Source organism: Polistes dominula, unplaced genomic scaffold (genome assembly GCF_049000335.1).
Source record: "Polistes dominula isolate Pdom_NZ unplaced genomic scaffold, Pdom_raw_medaka contig_31, whole genome shotgun sequence".
In the NCBI taxonomy this organism is placed as follows: domain Eukaryota; kingdom Metazoa; phylum Arthropoda; class Insecta; order Hymenoptera; family Vespidae; genus Polistes; species Polistes dominula.
In genome coordinates, this window is record NW_028300925.1 from 4,647,835 (window position 1) to 4,666,973 (window position 19,139).

At 28.8% G+C, this 19,139-nt stretch overlaps 5 protein-coding genes across 17 annotated transcripts; 3 read left to right on the forward strand and 2 right to left on the reverse strand.

Moving 5' to 3' along the window:
* Positions 1-81: 81 nt before the first annotated feature.
* Positions 82-973, forward strand: LOC107073844 (small ribosomal subunit protein eS27). Its single transcript, XM_015334605.2, has 2 exons — positions 82-231; positions 656-973. Exon 2 carries the CDS (start codon positions 657-659, stop codon positions 912-914), a length of 258 nt encoding a protein of 85 aa, XP_015190091.1. The 5' UTR covers positions 82-231; position 656; the 3' UTR covers positions 915-973.
* A 176-nt stretch (positions 974-1,149) lies between these two features.
* On the reverse strand, positions 1,150-7,291 carry AP-1-2beta (adaptor protein complex 1/2, beta subunit). 6 transcript variants are annotated; one of them, XM_089171402.1, is made up of 13 exons: positions 7,141-7,291; positions 6,853-6,951; positions 6,603-6,755; positions 6,141-6,311; positions 4,755-4,781; positions 4,409-4,654; positions 4,043-4,303; positions 3,526-3,948; positions 2,755-3,448; positions 2,404-2,668; positions 1,979-2,330; positions 1,704-1,889; positions 1,150-1,440 (listed from the first exon to the last, which is right to left on the reverse strand). In XM_089171402.1, exons 3-13 carry the CDS (start codon positions 6,708-6,710, stop codon positions 1,366-1,368), a joined length of 2,808 nt encoding a protein of 935 aa, XP_089027528.1. In that variant the 5' UTR covers positions 6,711-6,755; positions 6,853-6,951; positions 7,141-7,291; the 3' UTR covers positions 1,150-1,365. The 6 variants fall into 6 exon arrangements, with proteins under 6 accessions (XP_089027528.1, XP_015190085.1, XP_089027526.1 ...); XM_015334599.2 differs by having other exon boundaries at positions 1,704-1,895; XM_089171400.1 differs by having other exon boundaries at positions 1,704-1,895; positions 6,853-7,037; positions 7,141-7,269.
* A 272-nt stretch (positions 7,292-7,563) lies between these two features.
* On the forward strand, positions 7,564-9,094 carry Lamtor4 (Late endosomal/lysosomal adaptor, MAPK and MTOR activator 4). The gene is made up of 2 exons (XM_015334604.2): positions 7,564-7,888; positions 8,186-9,094. The coding sequence occupies exons 1-2, from the start codon at positions 7,817-7,819 to the stop codon at positions 8,423-8,425; spliced, it is 312 nt and encodes a 103-aa protein (XP_015190090.1). The 5' UTR covers positions 7,564-7,816; the 3' UTR covers positions 8,426-9,094.
* Positions 9,095-9,138: 44 nt separating this feature from the next.
* On the reverse strand, positions 9,139-10,969 carry LOC107073847 (coiled-coil domain-containing protein 130 homolog). Of its 3 annotated transcripts, none has more exons than XM_015334611.2 (5): positions 10,856-10,969; positions 10,038-10,353; positions 9,681-9,941; positions 9,437-9,575; positions 9,139-9,362 (listed from the first exon to the last, which is right to left on the reverse strand). In XM_015334611.2, exons 1-5 carry the CDS (start codon positions 10,939-10,941, stop codon positions 9,145-9,147), a joined length of 1,020 nt encoding a protein of 339 aa, XP_015190097.2. In that variant the 5' UTR covers positions 10,942-10,969; the 3' UTR covers positions 9,139-9,144. The 3 variants fall into 3 exon arrangements, with proteins under 3 accessions (XP_015190097.2, XP_015190099.1, XP_015190098.1); XM_015334613.2 differs by lacking the exon at positions 10,856-10,969 and adding an exon at positions 10,697-10,848; XM_015334612.2 differs by lacking the exon at positions 10,856-10,969 and adding an exon at positions 10,538-10,846.
* A 65-nt stretch (positions 10,970-11,034) lies between these two features.
* On the forward strand, positions 11,035-19,120 carry aub (aubergine). 6 transcript variants are annotated; one of them, XM_089171393.1, is made up of 12 exons: positions 11,035-11,174; positions 11,290-11,635; positions 12,074-13,734; positions 14,022-14,094; positions 14,394-14,504; positions 14,896-15,104; positions 15,172-15,357; positions 15,523-15,690; positions 15,765-16,053; positions 16,288-16,640; positions 16,731-17,130; positions 17,410-19,120. In XM_089171393.1, the coding sequence occupies exons 3-12, from the start codon at positions 12,124-12,126 to the stop codon at positions 18,048-18,050; spliced, it is 4,041 nt and encodes a 1,346-aa protein (XP_089027519.1). In that variant the 5' UTR covers positions 11,035-11,174; positions 11,290-11,635; positions 12,074-12,123; the 3' UTR covers positions 18,051-19,120. The 6 variants fall into 6 exon arrangements, with proteins under 6 accessions (XP_089027519.1, XP_015190096.2, XP_089027520.1 ...); XM_015334610.2 differs by having other exon boundaries at positions 11,086-11,635; positions 12,074-13,417; positions 13,508-13,734; XM_089171394.1 differs by having other exon boundaries at positions 11,086-11,635; positions 12,074-12,955; positions 13,046-13,734.
* The last annotated feature ends 19 nt before the right edge of the window (positions 19,121-19,139 follow it).

The following is a 19,139-nucleotide window of genomic DNA, read 5'->3' on the forward strand; positions in this document are numbered from 1 at the left end:
TATAATTCGTCAAACAAAACATGTCCAATTTTTATCTGAACTTAGTAATGTAATTTGGACAAGAAAATTTATACAGTATATGCTACTCTTGACGAGTAACTATAGTGGCGCCACTCTAGAAACTTTATGTTCATAGGATGGGTATTCGTCCTTTTAGATCTTAACTTCGCTGTAAGAACACGTGGTTCAGATTGTAATTATTTAATGTAAAGTGAAATACTACCTAAAAAAGTAAGTAAATATATTGTTTAAAACATAGAACCTCTACACTATTATAAAAATTCATAAAAATGTGTTAGAACAGAAATATTTCTTACATACGTAGAAATGATCGAACAGTGTTTGTAGCATTCAATGCTGCATATTTTATCAATTCGTTATAATTATGTTGAAAAAAGTTATTTCAATATATCTATTAATATTACGATTTTATAATACAAATATCGAAATTATGTGAATAGTATTATGTTTTTGAAATTAAATTAATGTTTTTTTAATGTTAACCAATCTTGAGCAACATATATAATTTGTTGGACAATTTGTTTTAAGATGTCTTATTAAAAGAATAATTTAATCTAATCTGTTTAAATGTATACGGTATTTTTGCATCATGAATTTCCAAACTTGAAGATTACATTAAATATTTTTATTTCAGAATGCCATTAGCTCGTGATCTTCTGCACCCAAGTCCCATTGAGGAGAAAAGGAAGCACAAGTTGAAGAGACTCGTGCAGAAACCTAATAGTTATTTTATGGATGTTAAGTGTCCTGGATGCTATGCAATCAAAACTATTTTTTCACATGCACAAAAACCTGTGGAATGCGATGGATGTCGTACTATTCTATGCACACCAACTGGTGGCAAAGCACGATTGACAGAAGGTTGCTCCTTTAGAAGAAAGGTTCAATGTTAATGCTATGTGACATGAATATTATTCTTTACATTCAATAAATAAATACGATTATACTGTAATGAGTATATATATTTTTACCACAATGTATGCTGCGTGCATATATGTGTATTTATTCATACATCCATTTATTTCATAGTATTTGTCTCGCATTCATTAATTGTAAAACATTTTTGTAATATGCAAATAATTACTTAATAGACTACATAGAATATTATATATTAATTACATGGTTAAATTCCTTTTTTTCATTTTATTTTTAATTTATGTCAAGATAATATTAATAATATAATTATAATAGCTTATTTAACAATTAAACATTAATTTACATCATAATCGAATATTGTATGCATTACATGTTCCATGTCATTTTCATAAATTGCTTAACAAGTATTCGGTAACATTTTAATTATACTTTTCTGCAGTGTTAATCTTAACACGATTACTTAAATCTTTAAGAATGCAATATTGCATTATATGCTTGAAATACTCCAGACGCGACTTCGACGGACCGAGACTTGAGCGATAACTAAAATATAAAATAAAATATGAAATTTACTTAATTAAAATTAAAACTTATATTTACTGTTAACTCGTTGCACTATGTTTTAACATATAAAGCTGCATATATATATATACTAAAATTGAAGTTATATTTCGTGTATCTTAATGTTTGGATTGTAAGATTTGTTAAGAGTTAACAATAATTATGTAAAGAATATCAAATGTTTCACACGTTATTATAGTGCAAAGAGTTAACATGTAACAATGTAGAATTAAGTAATATTGTACCGTAACATCAGGATTGCCAGGCTGTATTTTCAATTCATTTAATACCCACACATTATTAGTTAATTTTAATGATTGATAAAGCATATCCTGTCCTTCAACGTTTCTCTTGGCAATAGTGAAGACATTGTTTTGTTGCATCTTTTGTACCACTTGATCAGCAGTCAGCATTATTCCGCTTAATGTATACTGAACCTAACAATGGAACCAATCTTATTAATTGAAAGACAAAAATTGTGGAAATAAAAAAATTATTCTATCAAGCTAATAGAAATAACCTCATTTTGGGCAGGAATATCTTTCCAAGTTGAAAGGAATACTCTTTTGTCTAGTTGTCCGTCTTCAGTAAAATATACGTTCATAGGGACTAAGCATGCAAAGTAGAATACATCAATATTATTCTTTATGGCAACTTGTAAATTATTTAAAGGTTCCATGCGTTGCACTGCTCCTGCCGTGGATAAAATTACATTGGTTTCAATAGTAGCTCCTGGACTTAAAGGACTAGGTACTTGTAACGGCGCTGCTGGTGTCAAACCAAAACTATTTTTATTAAGTTGAATGGCAAATCCTCCCATAGGTTGCATTGCTTTATTTGTAAATGTCATATCCATGCTGATCTGACCATTTCTATTTTAAATAAAATTTAAATAAAATACTAGTATCATAATATGTTTGATTATGTATACTGTGTAATACTTACTTTCTTGAAAATGTACCCCAGATATCAAAACCTTTACCCTTTTCTGCAGGCAACCAATTAACTTTAGTTGGTACATAAGATGTAGGTCCTTGATTGAAACCGAAAATGTCACCCAATAATCCTGTTGTACTCTGGGAAACAACCGGTGCTGTAGTATTTGCCGCTCCATCATTACTACCTAAAATTCCATCTAAACCACCTCCTAAAAGATCTAAACCTAATCCTGATTGCGCAGCTGGTGCTGGAGGTACTATAGTTGGTCCACCTTAAAAAAAAGTATTCAAATGGCTTATAATTCTAAGCAGGCAATAGTATTGTTACGCACAATTACTTGAAAATTAATCTACTCACCAATGTCCATACTGAGAAGATCGCCTATCAATGAGTCTTGCGCAAGTATAACTTGAGCATGAGGTTGAGAAGTAGTAGCAGTACGTTGACTTGAATCCTCATTTGAATTACTTCTAGCAGGTAAGGATTTCCTAGCTCCAGCTGCTCTACCTTCCACAAACGCGGTTGGTGGTTTGTGATATACTGATGCTAAACTAGAAATATGACAGATCAATTCATCTAATAATGTTGGTTCCAATAAATCTGTTTCTTCTGAAATAAGAGGTTTCTCAGCTAGTACAACTTCTTTAGCTGCTGCTGGATCAGTGCTGAGCAATCGCCAATATATAAATCCACGATCTCTTAAATCTGGATTATCTGAATCTTGTGTTGCTAAACTTAGTACTTGTTGTACTAATTCTTGAGTGTCAGTAGGTCTTTTTAAAAATAATTTAACAATGGCTGTTAACAGTTGTAATTGCACTTGTGTATTTTCATCGTGAAAACCTTCTAGAAAACTTTCTAACAATTCGTCTGCGTTATCAATACGTTCCGCATATTCTCCAATTATCCAAATCATAGAAGCACGTGCTTCTGGTTCATCAAGAGTATCCAAATTTTCGCAAAGTGTTGAAATTATACTTTCATATTTATTCGGATATTTACGGAAGATATCTTTAATAACGACAATGGCTTCTTGAACAACATAATTAACCTAATGAAAATAAAAAACATAATATATTGCAACAACTATTACAAAGTTATGATATTATGTAATAATAAGATGCATACTTTTGTTTGAATTAGGTCTAGTAACGTAGAAACGCATCGCTCTGCAGAAGGTTCAACTTTTATAGCGCAACGTCCAATGGCTCTAACAGCTTTCCTAACAAAATCTACATCAACTTCTGTAGCATATTCTTTTAATTCGGATAAAACCTGGGCAATATTGGCTTGCGATGCTAAACGTATCATAATATCCAATTTTTCAAGTTTAACATAAATTGGATCATTATATTTGACAAAGAAAACTTTCATTTCGTGTTTCAATATATCTGGTCTTTTTTGTACAATAAGATTTATATTTCTTAGTGCAACATATTGAACTTCAGGTTCGGAACTGAGCAACGTTACAAGAGGCGGAGCCAATTTTTTTGTAAGAGTACCAACAAAATCAGATTCTGATTGGAGCATTTCCATCAATTTCATAAGGACCTGAGTTTTTAAATGTAATATTAACCATTAATTTGATATGAAAAATAAAATTTAATAATTATTTTTATCTTAGAAAATGTATAAAAGAATCTACCTTAACGGCAGATAGAACGACTGCAGCATTTGCATGCGCCAAACGTGGAGTAATACGTTCGCAAATACTTTGAGCTTCACGATCATCTTTTGGCGAATAATTAGCGAGTGAATCTAATATAAAAACTTGACCCCATTCTGTACATTCGTTAAGAGCTGTTAGAAGTTTGTTAATAGTTTGAGCATTCATTTCAACTAAAGGTTGTCCGCTAGGACTAGCTTCATTAATTTCTGACAATGCAGCTACTGCATTAGCAACAACCTATTGACAAATAAAAGGAATGATAGAAATATATATGAAAATTAAAAGAACAATATTAATAATTATATTATCTTTTTTTCTAAATTGGTATGGATTTACACATACCATAGGATTGCTATCGGATAGAAGATCTTTTAATTGATCCAAAAATCCTTGATCTTCAACTAAAGCAGCATTAATGTCGTAAAGCTTGGCAACGCATACTGCGGCCGTTTTACGAACATATGGATCCTCGTCCTTCAGACATTTCCTTAATGGCTCGCAAAGGTATTCAGTGATCTTGTCAACACGTATGCACCCCATTGTACGAACCGCTAATGCTCGAATCAGTGGATTTGGATCTTCACAGTCCTGCGCAAAAATCGGGCAAGCCAGGGATTCAAGTCTAGTCACAGCAGTGGCTATCTATCTCAGTCCATGAATTTAAACAAAGTAGAAATTGGTATGGTACCTTTGTCATCGGAGATGTCGCTAGCTCCTTTTGCGTGTCAGAACGAAAAAGGTCAAATTGGTCACCGTCACCATTTTTATTAATAGTTAAATTATTATACTTATGAACCATGTAATAATGTAATATAACACAGAACTGATCATTTTTTAAAGAGCACGAGATATATTTATTACGCTTTACTGTACAAATTGTTTTTATATTTCGAGTTGAAATATCAAAATATATATATGTATACATATATATGTATGTATATATGCATATATAAATATATATACATATATAAGAAATATTCACATTAATTCATGTATTCATGCGCGAGAAAGAATACTTAAAGAAGAATTATTAAGAATCTGTTGAACATTAAAGGATATACATAAATATTCCATATTAACTATGTCATATAAAATGTTATTTTCAACATTGATTACATTTATTAACGACATGTATATATATCCCGAAAGGAGTGTAATAATTTTCGTGCAATTAGCAGATCTCTATTCGCTGTATCAGGCATCAATTTATAATGCAATAATACATATAAAATGACATTTAAAGAATTGGATGAATCATGCTGTTCACATTATATAGGCATTATAAAAGAGAATCCATATTTCTACCATTAATATTATATTAGATGGCAGTTTAATTTAAGGCCAATTAGATTTTTATTGCAAATATACAGCTGTGACACAATTACACGATATGCTACAAGCTGTTTAATTGCAAAGTTATATTGTGTGAATATGAGAAAATTCCATGCTTTATTTTGGAAAAGATATGACAAATTGTATTTGGTGCATTAGTGTTGTAAAGAAACTAACATTAATCCAGATCCTTTAAAACCATTTGATGAATAAATTTTTGCTAAATATCATAATTATCAATAGAAACATTCCTGCTATATTTATATTTATGCTTTATCGAAAATAGATACTGGAATTTGGTGATATGGAATAAAATTAATAATACATTCTAATAATATGTAACTGTAATGATTAATCCTTTTAGGAATATTTTTAATATCATTATATATCAGCCAAACTCCAGGCTCGTGCCCTTTGAAAAATAAGCAATTCAGAAAATACGAAAGGAGAAGTACATTCCGTCCCATAACGCAGACAGCTCTGTACAAACTGGTGTAATTTGCAAAGCACAGTCTGTACATAGTATGAGGCAGGCTGCAAAAGGAATTATAGGTTTTTTTTTGTTCCCATTAAGAGAACTGTCTTTTAGTAGAAAAAAAAAAAAAGAAAAGAAAAAACATTTTCAGCTTGCCTCTTTGCAGACAGAGACTCTCAACATCATCCAAGTGTCGATAAGTTATTTGAAGGATGAAGGTGCATTTAAAAATTTATTAAATCAAATGAGTTTCTAACGCTACATTACCTTAACGAATGTGTTGACAGCCATGATGGCCATATCTGGTTGACTCTTAGCATAATTCATGAGATACAAATAAACCAGTTTCTTCAGTTCCAAATTATCAGTCTGCATACAGTTAACAACATCAGGAAATAGCGCAGATACATCTTTGCCTACTGTCATGGATGCAATCACCTAAAAAAATTACATTATTCTTATATACAAATTTATTGCATTAATGTAATGTAATATTTCTTATATATATATATAGAGAGAGAGAGAGAGATTTTTCCGACTAAATGTTATTAGCATATTATAAAAGTAATTAAACCTATCATAAGAAGTAAATAATAAATAATAATAATAATAATAATAATAATAATAATAATAATAATAATAATAATAATAATAATAATAATAATAATAATAATAATAATAGTTATAATAATATTAAATGAAAAGTCATACAAATATTCTGACATTTACCTTCTTAACAGCTTCCTTTTTCTTTTCTTTCTTATCATTGTTCAATTCTGATTTAAGTTCAAATATTTCACCTTTTTTTGTTGTTGTAAAATATTTCGAGTCTGTCATCTTGATAATCAAATATCAGATAAAGGTACTTCTTACAAGGTGTACCTTAGAAAAGGAAAAAAATCGGTATTAAACACTTATCAGAAGATCCTTATATTATATAGTGGAAAATTAAATGAGGACTCAATATAGCAAACCATACTTGGATCAATGTTTAAGGCCTATGGTGTCTTCTTACTAACTTTGAATAAAATCGAAATTTCCTTTAAGTTTATATATGCATGTACATGAACATTGATAGCTTCAATTGCAGCAACAAAGTTATGAAATTTATTTGATGTGGGTAGAAATAAAACAAAAAATGACAAATTTGTTACAAATCTATATCTATGAGAATAACATTTTAGATTATTTTTATATAAATAAACGTGGTGTTAGGATTTGTAAATACAATATATTATGCATTAAAAATAGACGACAAATTTGATACCTTTTACTAATATTCTAATTATTTAAGAATCGAAGGAAAAGCTTGTCAATTGTCAATCGAAAGCAATACGCCTCCTTACCCCACTTTTACGAAGACTGACGTTTAGTTAATTTTTGACCAATATCGATACCTATCGATATTACTTTTCTATCGATTCTCGTATCAATAAAATCGATAGTAGTACATGATACCAATCTTTGTTCGACATTAATATCGGCTTTTCTATCGATAATCATTTAAATCAACATTAATAAATTATTATTTTTAATTTTCCATATTTTCGAAGACTTTTAAACTGTTTGTCTTAATATTTCTAGTAAACAATTTTCTAAATTTTATTTCGAATATATTTCCGTTAACTTTAGAATATATAAGATGTCTCAGCAACTGCTGACCTAGCGCCACCGCGTGGTCAGTCACTGAAACCAACTGGAAACAGCTGTTATACCCGTGCACTCTGTTTTAATAATCTTCTCGTTTGTTTATCTTTATAAGAGTCTTAAACTAAGGTTATGTGAACGTATTATTATCACACGATAAAAGAAGAAAAAACATTAATAATTATTGTAAATGATTATAAATAACTCGTTGAAAATATAGAAGTATATATCAGTCCGTTATATGTATAAGTATTAGTGCTGATATTGTTTAGAAAAAAAAAGAAATAATAATAAAAATGTTGTCTATTGAACGAATCCCAGATCAAATTGGATATTTAGTGTTAACAGAGGATGGAGCAGTATTATCGGTAATATTTGAATCATTACTTTTGATACTTAAATATTTTATATATTAACACGCGATTTTGCGTACACACACACAACTTAGCGTTTTAGGTTATCAAATTTTTGTGTGAAATTCATACTTTATATGTATTGTTATCAAAACAATAGTATAACTATTAGTATTCGTACCACTTGTGGTTTGTTACAAGACTTATATGTTATTAAGCATTACTTTTTTCAACATTTGTTTATCCTAATGATATTATTATAGATTAATGTATTTGTTTAAAAATAAAAATATTTTTTTTATTAAATTACAGTCTGGTGGTGATCTAGAGAATGACGAGAGAATTGCCAATGTTATCGTGGGCTTGGTAATGTTAACTAATAAAATAGATCCAAAAGCTTTTCCCACGGGTGAAAGTTTTGAAAAGATATCAATTACATATCCGGATCATTGTTATATTATTTGTCTTTCTAATAAGAAGATCTACGTAGTAAAGAAAAAATTATCTTTGTCAGAAAAAAATATTGAATTGCAACAATTTATTGATATTTAAATATATACATGTATGTACAAATGAATACATTAACATAAATACATACATATGTACGTATATATGTTAACATATTCGGAGTCAATAATTTTGTTATATATAGTTTTATAATATTGAAAGACCTGATTACAATAAATTCCTGTTATTAAAACTATAGGATAAAAATAATAAATTTATTTTAAAATATTAGCATTGCAAGAAATTGTTCTTTGAAATGAACAAAACAAATTTGTCTAATATACAAATCTACAATATGTTCAATTTATAAAAATGAGAAAAAGTAATATAAAAAAATATACTTTTAAAAGTTGTTCTTTTCTCTAGGATTGTATGAATATATTCAATACTGTTTTGTTTACTTGCTTTTGTAATATAAAATAAACGACTTGTTATTAATTTTTTTTATTAAAAAATGTATATTACGTGTTATTATATTAATTCCTTTGGAAAAACTATATTTTCTTATACTGTATTGCAAATTAGAACCCTTATCGGTAGTAAATTAGTATATGTAAATTAAATTTTCTTTTTACGAAACGCTTAAAAGTATAGAATACCTTATGGTTAAGGCGTAGATATAATCCATTATTTATAGAAAAAAATTTGTATTTTAAATATTATATACAAATACAATGCATTAAATAATAAAGCTTCAAAAAATGTTACAATCAATATTAATTACATATTTACATTGGCTACAATTAAAAACTTTACAGTATAAATTACGCTTCAGTGTCAGTAGATGAACCATCATAATTGACTAAAGAGGTGGACATATTTGTACTGCTTTTTGAAGAAGATGCTGTATTTACCTTTGGTAATATCTGTTTATTTGAATTAATTTTCTTTTTTGTTATTAAAGATTGCGATGTAATCTTTGTTTTGTTTTTAGAACGTACAACAGAAACTAACTTCTTCAAAGGTGTTGTACGTTGCGTTTCTACAATTATTGAAATTTTAAGTATATTGTTATACAAACTTATAAAAATAAGTCTAATTTTTTTATAAACTTACCTTTTTTTGTATTATGAGCAAGTAATTTAGCTACTTTAATATCATCTTCATGTTCTTCTACCAAATTCATTTTTAATCCGTATTTATTCAATAATAATTGATTTGATCCTTGTTTTTTTTTAAGTTCTTTCTCTTTAGCCTATGACATATATTAAATAGTTATTATTGCATATTTATTGATAATTTGTATTTATTTATACAAGGTGAATTAATTGATTGTTTTTTATTTATTTAACATACGTACTCTAAAGGCTGATCTTAATGCACAATTAGAACTATAATCATCCTTCCATATTGCATCATTTAATGATATTGCACTTTCCAATGCTTTATCCCGTGATTTGGCTACCTTTTTGTCTTCAACCTTATGTTCTAATTTATACATAGCATCATCATATAATCGATGTGAAACTTCTTTTGTTTCTGGTACGATTTGCTCATTTTCTTTAGGATCCCATCGGTTCTCTTGACGCCGAGCACCATTTACAATCACATAATCTAAATTCTGAAAAGTATATAATTTTTCTATACATTTGCAAAATGACATATATACATATAAAATAATAATATTAATAATAAATATATTATAATTATATCTTACAGCGGGATCAGTTTTAATTTCAAAATGATTATCGCAAAGATGACATTTCATGCGAAATTGATAAAGTGGAGTACTATAATACATTCCAATCTTTTTCTTTTCTGCATTGTATCGTACACCCATACCAATATGATTTCCACAACCATTACACCATATATTATATGGCATTTCAAACCGAATAATAAGGATTCCCATGTGAAGTTTACGTGCCCTTTCACGTAGTGCATGTGTTCCAAGAAATTTATTAAGTCCACCAACGCGTGGATCATAATCAGGTGGATAATATAAATTTGTTCCTTTTCTTTCACCCATTGTGCTACAAATGAATATTTACAAAAAATTTAAGTATAATGTATAATATACATATAAATATGATTTCTTTCTTATTTATCAAAGAAATTTAATATAAGAAGAAGTCAATATAAAAGTAGAAGAATAAGAATATAATTAGAAAAGAATAAGTTAATATAAAAGTATATAACAACAAAATATAATAATACCTGAATTAATATAATATATTTTAAGCTAATCAATAATTAATTATAGTTTAGCGCAATAAAACTTTTGATTGATACTGATATCAGTTTATCTAATATTTTCGTTTAACTTTAGATTTTAATGTAATAACTTCAAATAAAAAAATAATAGACAAAAATCACCAACTAGACGAAGAGAATGAGGTTGAGAATGAGGTTAGGATCTCACATACAAAATAATATTAATTTTGACGTAGAGACCATAAGTTGACAATAAAATCAAAACAAAATTAAATGGAATGACGAAGATTTAATTGATTATCTATATTGTGAATACTGTACATAAAATTTTGATTAGTTGCGTCACGTAGGATAGATAGTAGGAGTGTGAACGATATAGGATTTTTCACATTTTTTGTGGTAGTCATTTCTTAACCCCGATCATAGTTCTCTTTTTTTGCCACTGGCTGCGCAAGTATTCAGAGCGTACCGATACTATTATTATTATTATTACACGTAAATTAAATATAAAATATTAATTTATTTTTTTTAGAATTATTTTTATTAAAAAATGGGAAAGTGTTGTGCCGTTTATGGTTGCCTTAGTGGCCGAAAGACAAGTGAGAATTTAGGAAAAGTGGCTTTATTCAAAGTATCAAAAGTGAGTAACCTCAAAATAATATTAAAAATTTTATGTTAACAAATAATTGATTATTACATTTGTGTAGTTTTTAAATATTATTAATTCCACGTTTCTTAAAATATTTTGTTTTCAGAGCTGTCAATAGCAACAAGACTTCCCGCGTAAGTATTTAAACGAGTACTCTGTGAAAAGCAGCGCGCCCTACCGGCAAAATATCTTGTCCCCCTAAATTGATACCATTCTTTCAACATTACGTTCGGACTCCTGGTATCTATCCTCCGTGAGTTGCGTTTAAGGAACAAATATTACTAGAATTTAATTTACTTGAAAATAAGGCTTAACTTTAAAAAAACATCTAGTAACTAAGAAAACACAATAAATTACCCATAATGCCTCAATATGAAAAAGCCGCGATAAGGATGAATTCTTCTTACATTGTGTAGTAGCAGTCAATTATTAACTAAAGAGGTATCCAAGAGGTAAGAAGTTAGTTTTATTATTAAAGATAGTATTATTTAAATAAATTTTTCTTAAAATTTTGTTTACATTATATTTCATTTTTATATATATATTTAAACGCTATATATTAACAATTTTTACTTAAATGAAAAAATGATAAAATTAATCATTTGCACATCTTAACTGTTGAATAAAGAACATACGCTTTTATAAAAAATTCATTTTATACTTTCTTAAATAAATTCTAATTTGAATAATTCATTCTATCATTTACAGTTAATATATTTTTAACAGATTAAACAAGTGTGTTTTTATGTCTATTGATTTTTTTATATAACAAAAAAGTGGCGTATATAAGAAATCGTTATTTTATTCCAATTTAATTAAGAAAACCTCAGTCACCTTTTATGTATGTTTTAACTAATTTATATTCTGATTAAAATATTTTTATATTGCAGGGTTTAAATTTTAATATATATATATATATAAAAATTTAATAGTATTAAAAATGCTAGGAGGTAAAGGAAGAGGTAAGGCAAAAAGTAAAAGTCAACCTAAAACATCACCTGCATCAGCTGAATCTCCAAAAACACCAACTACATCTGGTACATCTTCAAAAACACCAACCACATCAGGTCCATCTCCAAGAAAATCAATTGCATCAGGTACATCTACAAAACCACTTCCAATCCCATCTGATACACCTCCAAAAATAGCAACCACATCAGGTATATCTCCAAGAAAATCAATTACACTAGTTAAATCTCCAAGTTCACCAACCAAATCTGGTACACCTCCAAAAAAAACAACCACATCAGGTAAATCTCCAAGTACACCAATCGCATCAGGTACATCTTCAAAAATACCAATCCTAATCCCATCTCCACAAAAACCAACTGCATCAAGTACATGTGCAAAAACGCTAGTCGGGTCAGGCACAACTGCAAAAACACCAACCGCATCAGGTAAATCTCCAAGTACACCAATCGCATCAAGTACATCTTCAAAAATACCAATCCTAATCCCATCTCCACAAAAACCAACTGCATCAAGTACATATGCAAAAACGCTAGTCGGGTCAGGCACAACTGCAAGTACACCAACTGCATCAGTTAAATCTCCAAGTCCACCAACCAAATCTGGTACACCTCCAAAAAAAACAACCGCATCAGGTATACCTCCAAAAAGACCACAGACATTATCATTTCATACACATTGTTTTTCTCCATCAAAAAGAGAAAGTGCATCAGGTAAATCTCCAAGTACACCAAGCACATCTGGTACACCTCCAAAAAGAGCAAAAGCATCAGGTAAATCTGCAAGTACACCAAGCACATCTGGTACTCCTCTAAAAGGAGCAAGCACATCAGGTAAATCTCTAAGTACACCAACCACATCTGGTACACCTCCAAAAAGAGCAAGCGCATCAGGTAAATCTGCAAGTACACCAAGCACATCTGGTACTCCTCCAAAAGGAGCAAGCGCATCAGGTAAATCTCTAAGTACACCAACCGCATCTGGTACACCTCCAAAAAGAGCAAGCGCATCAGGTAAATCTCCAAGTACACCAATCGCATCAAGTACATCTTCAAAAATACCAATCCTAACCCCATCTCCACAAAAACCAACTGCATCAAGTACATATGCAAAAGCGCTAGTCGGGTCAGGCACAACTGCAAGAACACCAACCACATCAGGTACATCTCCAAGTACACCAATCACATCAAGTACATCTGCAAAAACACCAACTACATTAGATATATCAGATACACTTCCAAAACTAGCTGCATTAGATTTATCAGGTACACTTTCAAGAACAACAATTGCATTAGATATATCAAGTACACTTCCAAGAACAACAACTGCATCAGATACATCTGAAAAATTTGCAGTAACATCAGATACATCTGCAAGAATACCAACTACATCTGGAACATCGAATGCACCATCAGAATGTATTGCACCAAAAATTCCTGTTTGGCCCCGGGAACCAACTGCTTCGTTAGAAGCTTCTACATCTCAACTATCTTTATCTGAGTCGCCTGTTTTGTCTCAGCCAATTTCGTTGCAGTCTAGACCAACTCATCTTGAATTGTCGAAACCTGGACCATCAAGTCAGGTAAAAACAACAGAAAATATTAAAATATTAAATTATATGATTTCTTTAGCTAATTAAGTCTGAAATGTATCTTCATTTCATGTTGTATTATTAATTCAAACAATTAGTTTATTAATATAGATAATCAATTCGAGTTCTGTAGAATTTTAATTAAGGATATTGTTTTGATGATAAATTAGTTAGATTACTCATAACTTTTAATTTATTATAATTTATTTATTAATGTATAATGAGGATTTAATAAATTATTTACTGTTATTGTTTATTAAATTTATATAATATTACAGCCTTCTTTACGAGGACGTGGTGATAGACGAAAACCCTTTGAAGGATCTCTTTATGAATCTCAAGTTCCTGATGGTAGTGTATTATTTAATCGAAAGATATTTGATGATATATGCATCAAGTACATATGCAATGAGCATAATTTCTAGTTTGATTTCAGTACGTTAAAATAAGAAAAATAGTTCATATCATATGCTTAATATAAAACCTTAACAACAACTATAATTTGGGAACGGGATGTCATATCGGGTATATGATTATATGAACTTTTTTTTAATTTTAGCATACTAGAACAATCCCTGAAAGTTATGCTCAATATTTTGTAACTTAATTTATTTTAATATTATTTATATTAAAATATGAAACTTTATTAGTCAGAGCTAGTGGAGATACTTCGTTTGGTAGAGGTGCCATACGAGGTAGAAGATTCCTATGTACAGATTCCTTATTAGTCACAAGACCAGAAAATCTCCCTACAAAAAAGGGTAAGTTTTGATTTTAAAATTAATTATTATATGTATGTATATAAATGTTATTATTAAAACGTAAAATTCGTTAATTCACGAAATGACTAATACAATCCTGAAATAACTATACGGAAATATGAAAAAAGGTAAAATTACATATTTCAATTAGGTAATATATGAATTTACAAAAGACCTGTAGTTAAGGTATGAATTTGAAATTTGATCCATAAATTAGATCCAATAGAATAGTATGACTAACAGAATACAAAACTATTTAAATGTACTGTTTGTAAATTTGTGCAATGCATTGTATGTACTAATTGTACGAAAAAATCTCAGACAACATGTATATTGTAACAATCTACTTTGATTTTTTATCTGAATATTGTACTTGCAATTTAATTTGTAGGAGTTACTGGTAACCAAATTATGCTTCAATCCAATTATTTTAAGTTACCATGTTCTGCCGATTGGACTCTTTTTCAATTTAGAGTTGATTTCGCTCCAGAAGAAGATAGTATCCATGGTAGGAAAAAATTACTTAAACTTCATAAAGAAAAATTGGGCGTATATATTTTTGATGGTACTGTATTATATACAACTAATCGTTTACCCAAAGTAAGTATCAATATTAATAAACACGTCAAATATTTATTAATAATATAAATCAAATATTGACTTGCAGAATATGGATCTTTTATCAATAAGAGAAACCGACAGTGCAAAAATTCAAATTACTGTAAAATTTGCCAGAGAGGTTCCTAAGAATGATTTTTATTATTTACAATTTTTTAATTTAATAATGAGGAAATGCTTGGAATTTTTAAACCTACAATTAGTTGGTCGTAATTTTTACGATCCGCATAACAAGGTGAGTAAAAAATTGCTATTAATATGATTATATATATCATTTATTGAAGTATAATATATTTTTATATATACATACATACTTAAGATTTATCTCACTCCTCTGCTCACACATTACATATATAGATATATTAATTATCTAATTAATTAATTTTATTTTTTATAACAGATAGATATTAGTCAATTTAAATTGGAATTATGGCCAGGTTATTTTACAGCTATTAAAGAACATGAACAAAACATTCTTATGTGCGCGGAAATAACACACAAAGTTATGCGTCAGGAAACACTGTTAGATATATGGATAAATTGTTTAGAAACAGATGATAAACCAATGGTAATATAATAAATGACTTTTACTATTTTTTAAATATATTAATATATAATAATAATTAATTGTACCATTAATAGCAAGTGTTTACTGACCTAGTCAAGGGAACTGTGGTACTTACTGGTTACAACAATAATACGTATAGTATCCAAGATATTGATTTTCAATTAAATCCAAAATCTACATTTAAACTTAAATCAGGAGAGTCAATTTCGTATCAGGATTATTATAGGGATAGATATCAACTTAGAGTTTCGTACGCAAATCAGCCTTTGCTTATTGCAAAACCAAAGCAAAAGATACGTACTATGAATACAAATGTATCGGATCAGATGATTTATTTAGTTCCTGAATTTTGTCGTGCGACAGGTAAATTTATTTGATTGAGTATAAAGTGTATTAAATTTAATATAATATTATTGATAAATAATTTTATATATATGCCAGTAATTATAATAGTAGATCACAAGTTGAAAAATAATTTATTTTCTAATATATTTTATAATATAAATTATTGTAATATAAAATAAAGCATAAACTTCATTTTATTTCTCTCTCTTTCTCTCGTGCGCTCTATAAATATATATTGTTTTTTTTTTTTAGGTTTGACGGAAAAAATGCGATCAAATTTTAATCTGATGCAAACTTTATCTGCACATACGCGAGTCTCTCCAGAGGCACGAATAAAAAAATTATTACACTTTAATAGAAGACTCTGCTCTGAACCAAATGTCATATCGGAGTTAAAGAATTGGAATCTTAAATTGGAAAGTAAATTGATCGATGTTCCAGCACGTGTATTACCTGCTGAAAATATTTGTTTCGGTACACGGTCTAAATCTACTACATTAGAAGCAGATTGGACAAAAGAATTACGTTTTAACAAATTAGTTACTTGTACCCCCTTGGATAATTGGGTTTTAATACAAACAGAATATACACAACCTGATTCCAAGGTATTATATTTTTATCAGTTATCTTCCAACTTAAACAAAATTATTTGAAGTTTATCATCAACTGTATTTTATTGAATTTTAATTCAACAGGTTTTCGTAAAAAATCTAATACAGGCTGCTGGAGGGATGGGATTTATTATAAGACGTCCAGAAGAAGTGATTATACGTGACGACAGATACAACACATATGTTGATGCAATAGAAACTTATTTGAGTAAAAAAAGACCGCAATTTGTTTTTTGTATTCTTCCGCAAATTCGTTCTGACCGTTATGGTGCTATAAAAAAGAAATGTTGTGTAGACCGTCCAATTCCATCTCAAGTAATAGTAAAGAAAAATTTAATTAGAGGAGGATTGTCTGTATCTACGAAGGTAGCTATTCAAATCAATTGCAAATTGGGTGGAGTTCCATGGTATGTGGAAATACCACTTCAAGGTTTAATGGTAGTAGGTTTTGATGTTTGCCATAGTAAACAATCAGGCAATTATGGTAAGTAACATTTAATAATTAAATTATCTTTAACGCATTAAGCGCTGAGCTTGCTTTACCTTTTTTTTATTAACGGGACGATATGCTGCTCACCTGGAGAGATACATAAATATATTAATATTTATTATAAATAATTTTAAAAATGCTTATATCGTTAATCGTCAGTATTAACTATTATTAAATACAGCGCCTAACGTGCTTATTAAGATATATTATGATTTATTGATCTATAAAAACGGTTTTTTTATATGCTATTATAAAAAACATTATTTTTTACAGCTGCTACAGTAGCATCTATAAATAATAATTTAAGCAGATATGTAAGCGCTGTAAGTGCACATACTTATGGTGAAGAATTATCAAACGATATATCTGCTCATATTTATAAATTCGTAATGGTATATAGAAGTGTGAACAAAACATTACCCGATCGTATAGTGATCTATCGCGATGGCGTTGGAGAAGGTCAAATAGAGCAAGTCTATCAACACGAGGTAAAGCACATAAGACAAAGCCTTCAAAAATTGTATAAAGAACAAGTAGTAAGATTGGCTGTTATAATCGTAAACAAACGAGTTAATAGTAGATTGTTTTATCGTGAACGTAATCCACCACCTGGCACGGTAGTGGATGACGTGATTACTAATCGAGTAAAATACGATTTCTTTATTGTATCCCAAAATGTTAAACAGGGCACTGTTACACCAACCTCATATAGTGTAATTGATGATAATGTTGGTCTTGATGCAGATAAAATGCAACGACTTACATATAAATTGACACATATGTACTATAATTGGTCTGGTACTGTAAGAGTACCAGCTCCATGTCAATATGCACATAAGCTTGCATATTTAATTTCTGAAAACATTAAAACTATACCGAGTGTTCGTTTGGAACAACTTTTATATTTTTTGTAATTTGGAATCTTTATATCTATCGTTTAATATTGTTAATGATATGCGCCCATCGTACGTAAATATACGTATATAACAGGTTGGTGAATTAGTAAAAATTAACACCTGAAAGTGCTGCTCCGTATTTTGAATAAATATTTTATTTTTTGTTTTGTTTATTAAACCAATTCGTTAGAAAAGAAGTTCTTTTTCTTTTTATTATAAAAATTTTTTTAATATGTCTCCATTTTTTAACGGGAAATTCTTTTTCACTGTCATGTCCAATATTATAATATCTTTTATTACCACTTAATTCAGCAACTTCCATTCTACTTATTGCATTAGCCTAAATTTGCACGAATATGGGAGACATGATTGCGCTGCGTTGCTGTGTGAAAAATGACTAATTGTGTTCATCAGTCAACGTGTTAAAAAAAAATTCGATACAATTGTTTCTTACAATTAGGTGTAATTCTTGCAATAGTGCAATTTATATAAGAATTTTTTCAAAAACGGAGTAATTGCAGATGACAATTGTTATTGACGTAACACCTATATACATATTTACACGTATTAAATGGAAACTTGACATAAAATCAAAAAATATATTATTGTTTATTTCTAAAGATTTAGAGAAAAAGGAATTATTTTGAATGTCTTTTTTTTTTTATTATAAACTTACTCGTGGATATTTTTATTTAGCTCATTATAGAAGTTATGTCATAGTTGTAGTATCGTTGACATTTAAACAGTTTTTTTTTTCTTATATTATTATTTTTTCTTACATATGTATTTTATGTATGAGTTAAAATTAAGTTAGATTATAGATTTATTCACATAGAATAAAATCTTAATTAAGCAGACTGTTCAGGAGACAAATTAGGCGAATAAATCGAAGTTCAACAGATAGTTGATACTAAAGTAGAATTATTTTAAATATATTTTTTATATGCTAAATAAGATTTTGTGTGTGACAATGTTGTTATATCAAATTATATGCATAAAAAATGTTTATTGTGAAACATATATAGGTTTTTTATTTTTGTATGCAACATTAAAAAAATAAAAAAAAATAAAATATAATTAAAAAAGTACATGTATATTCGTGTACGT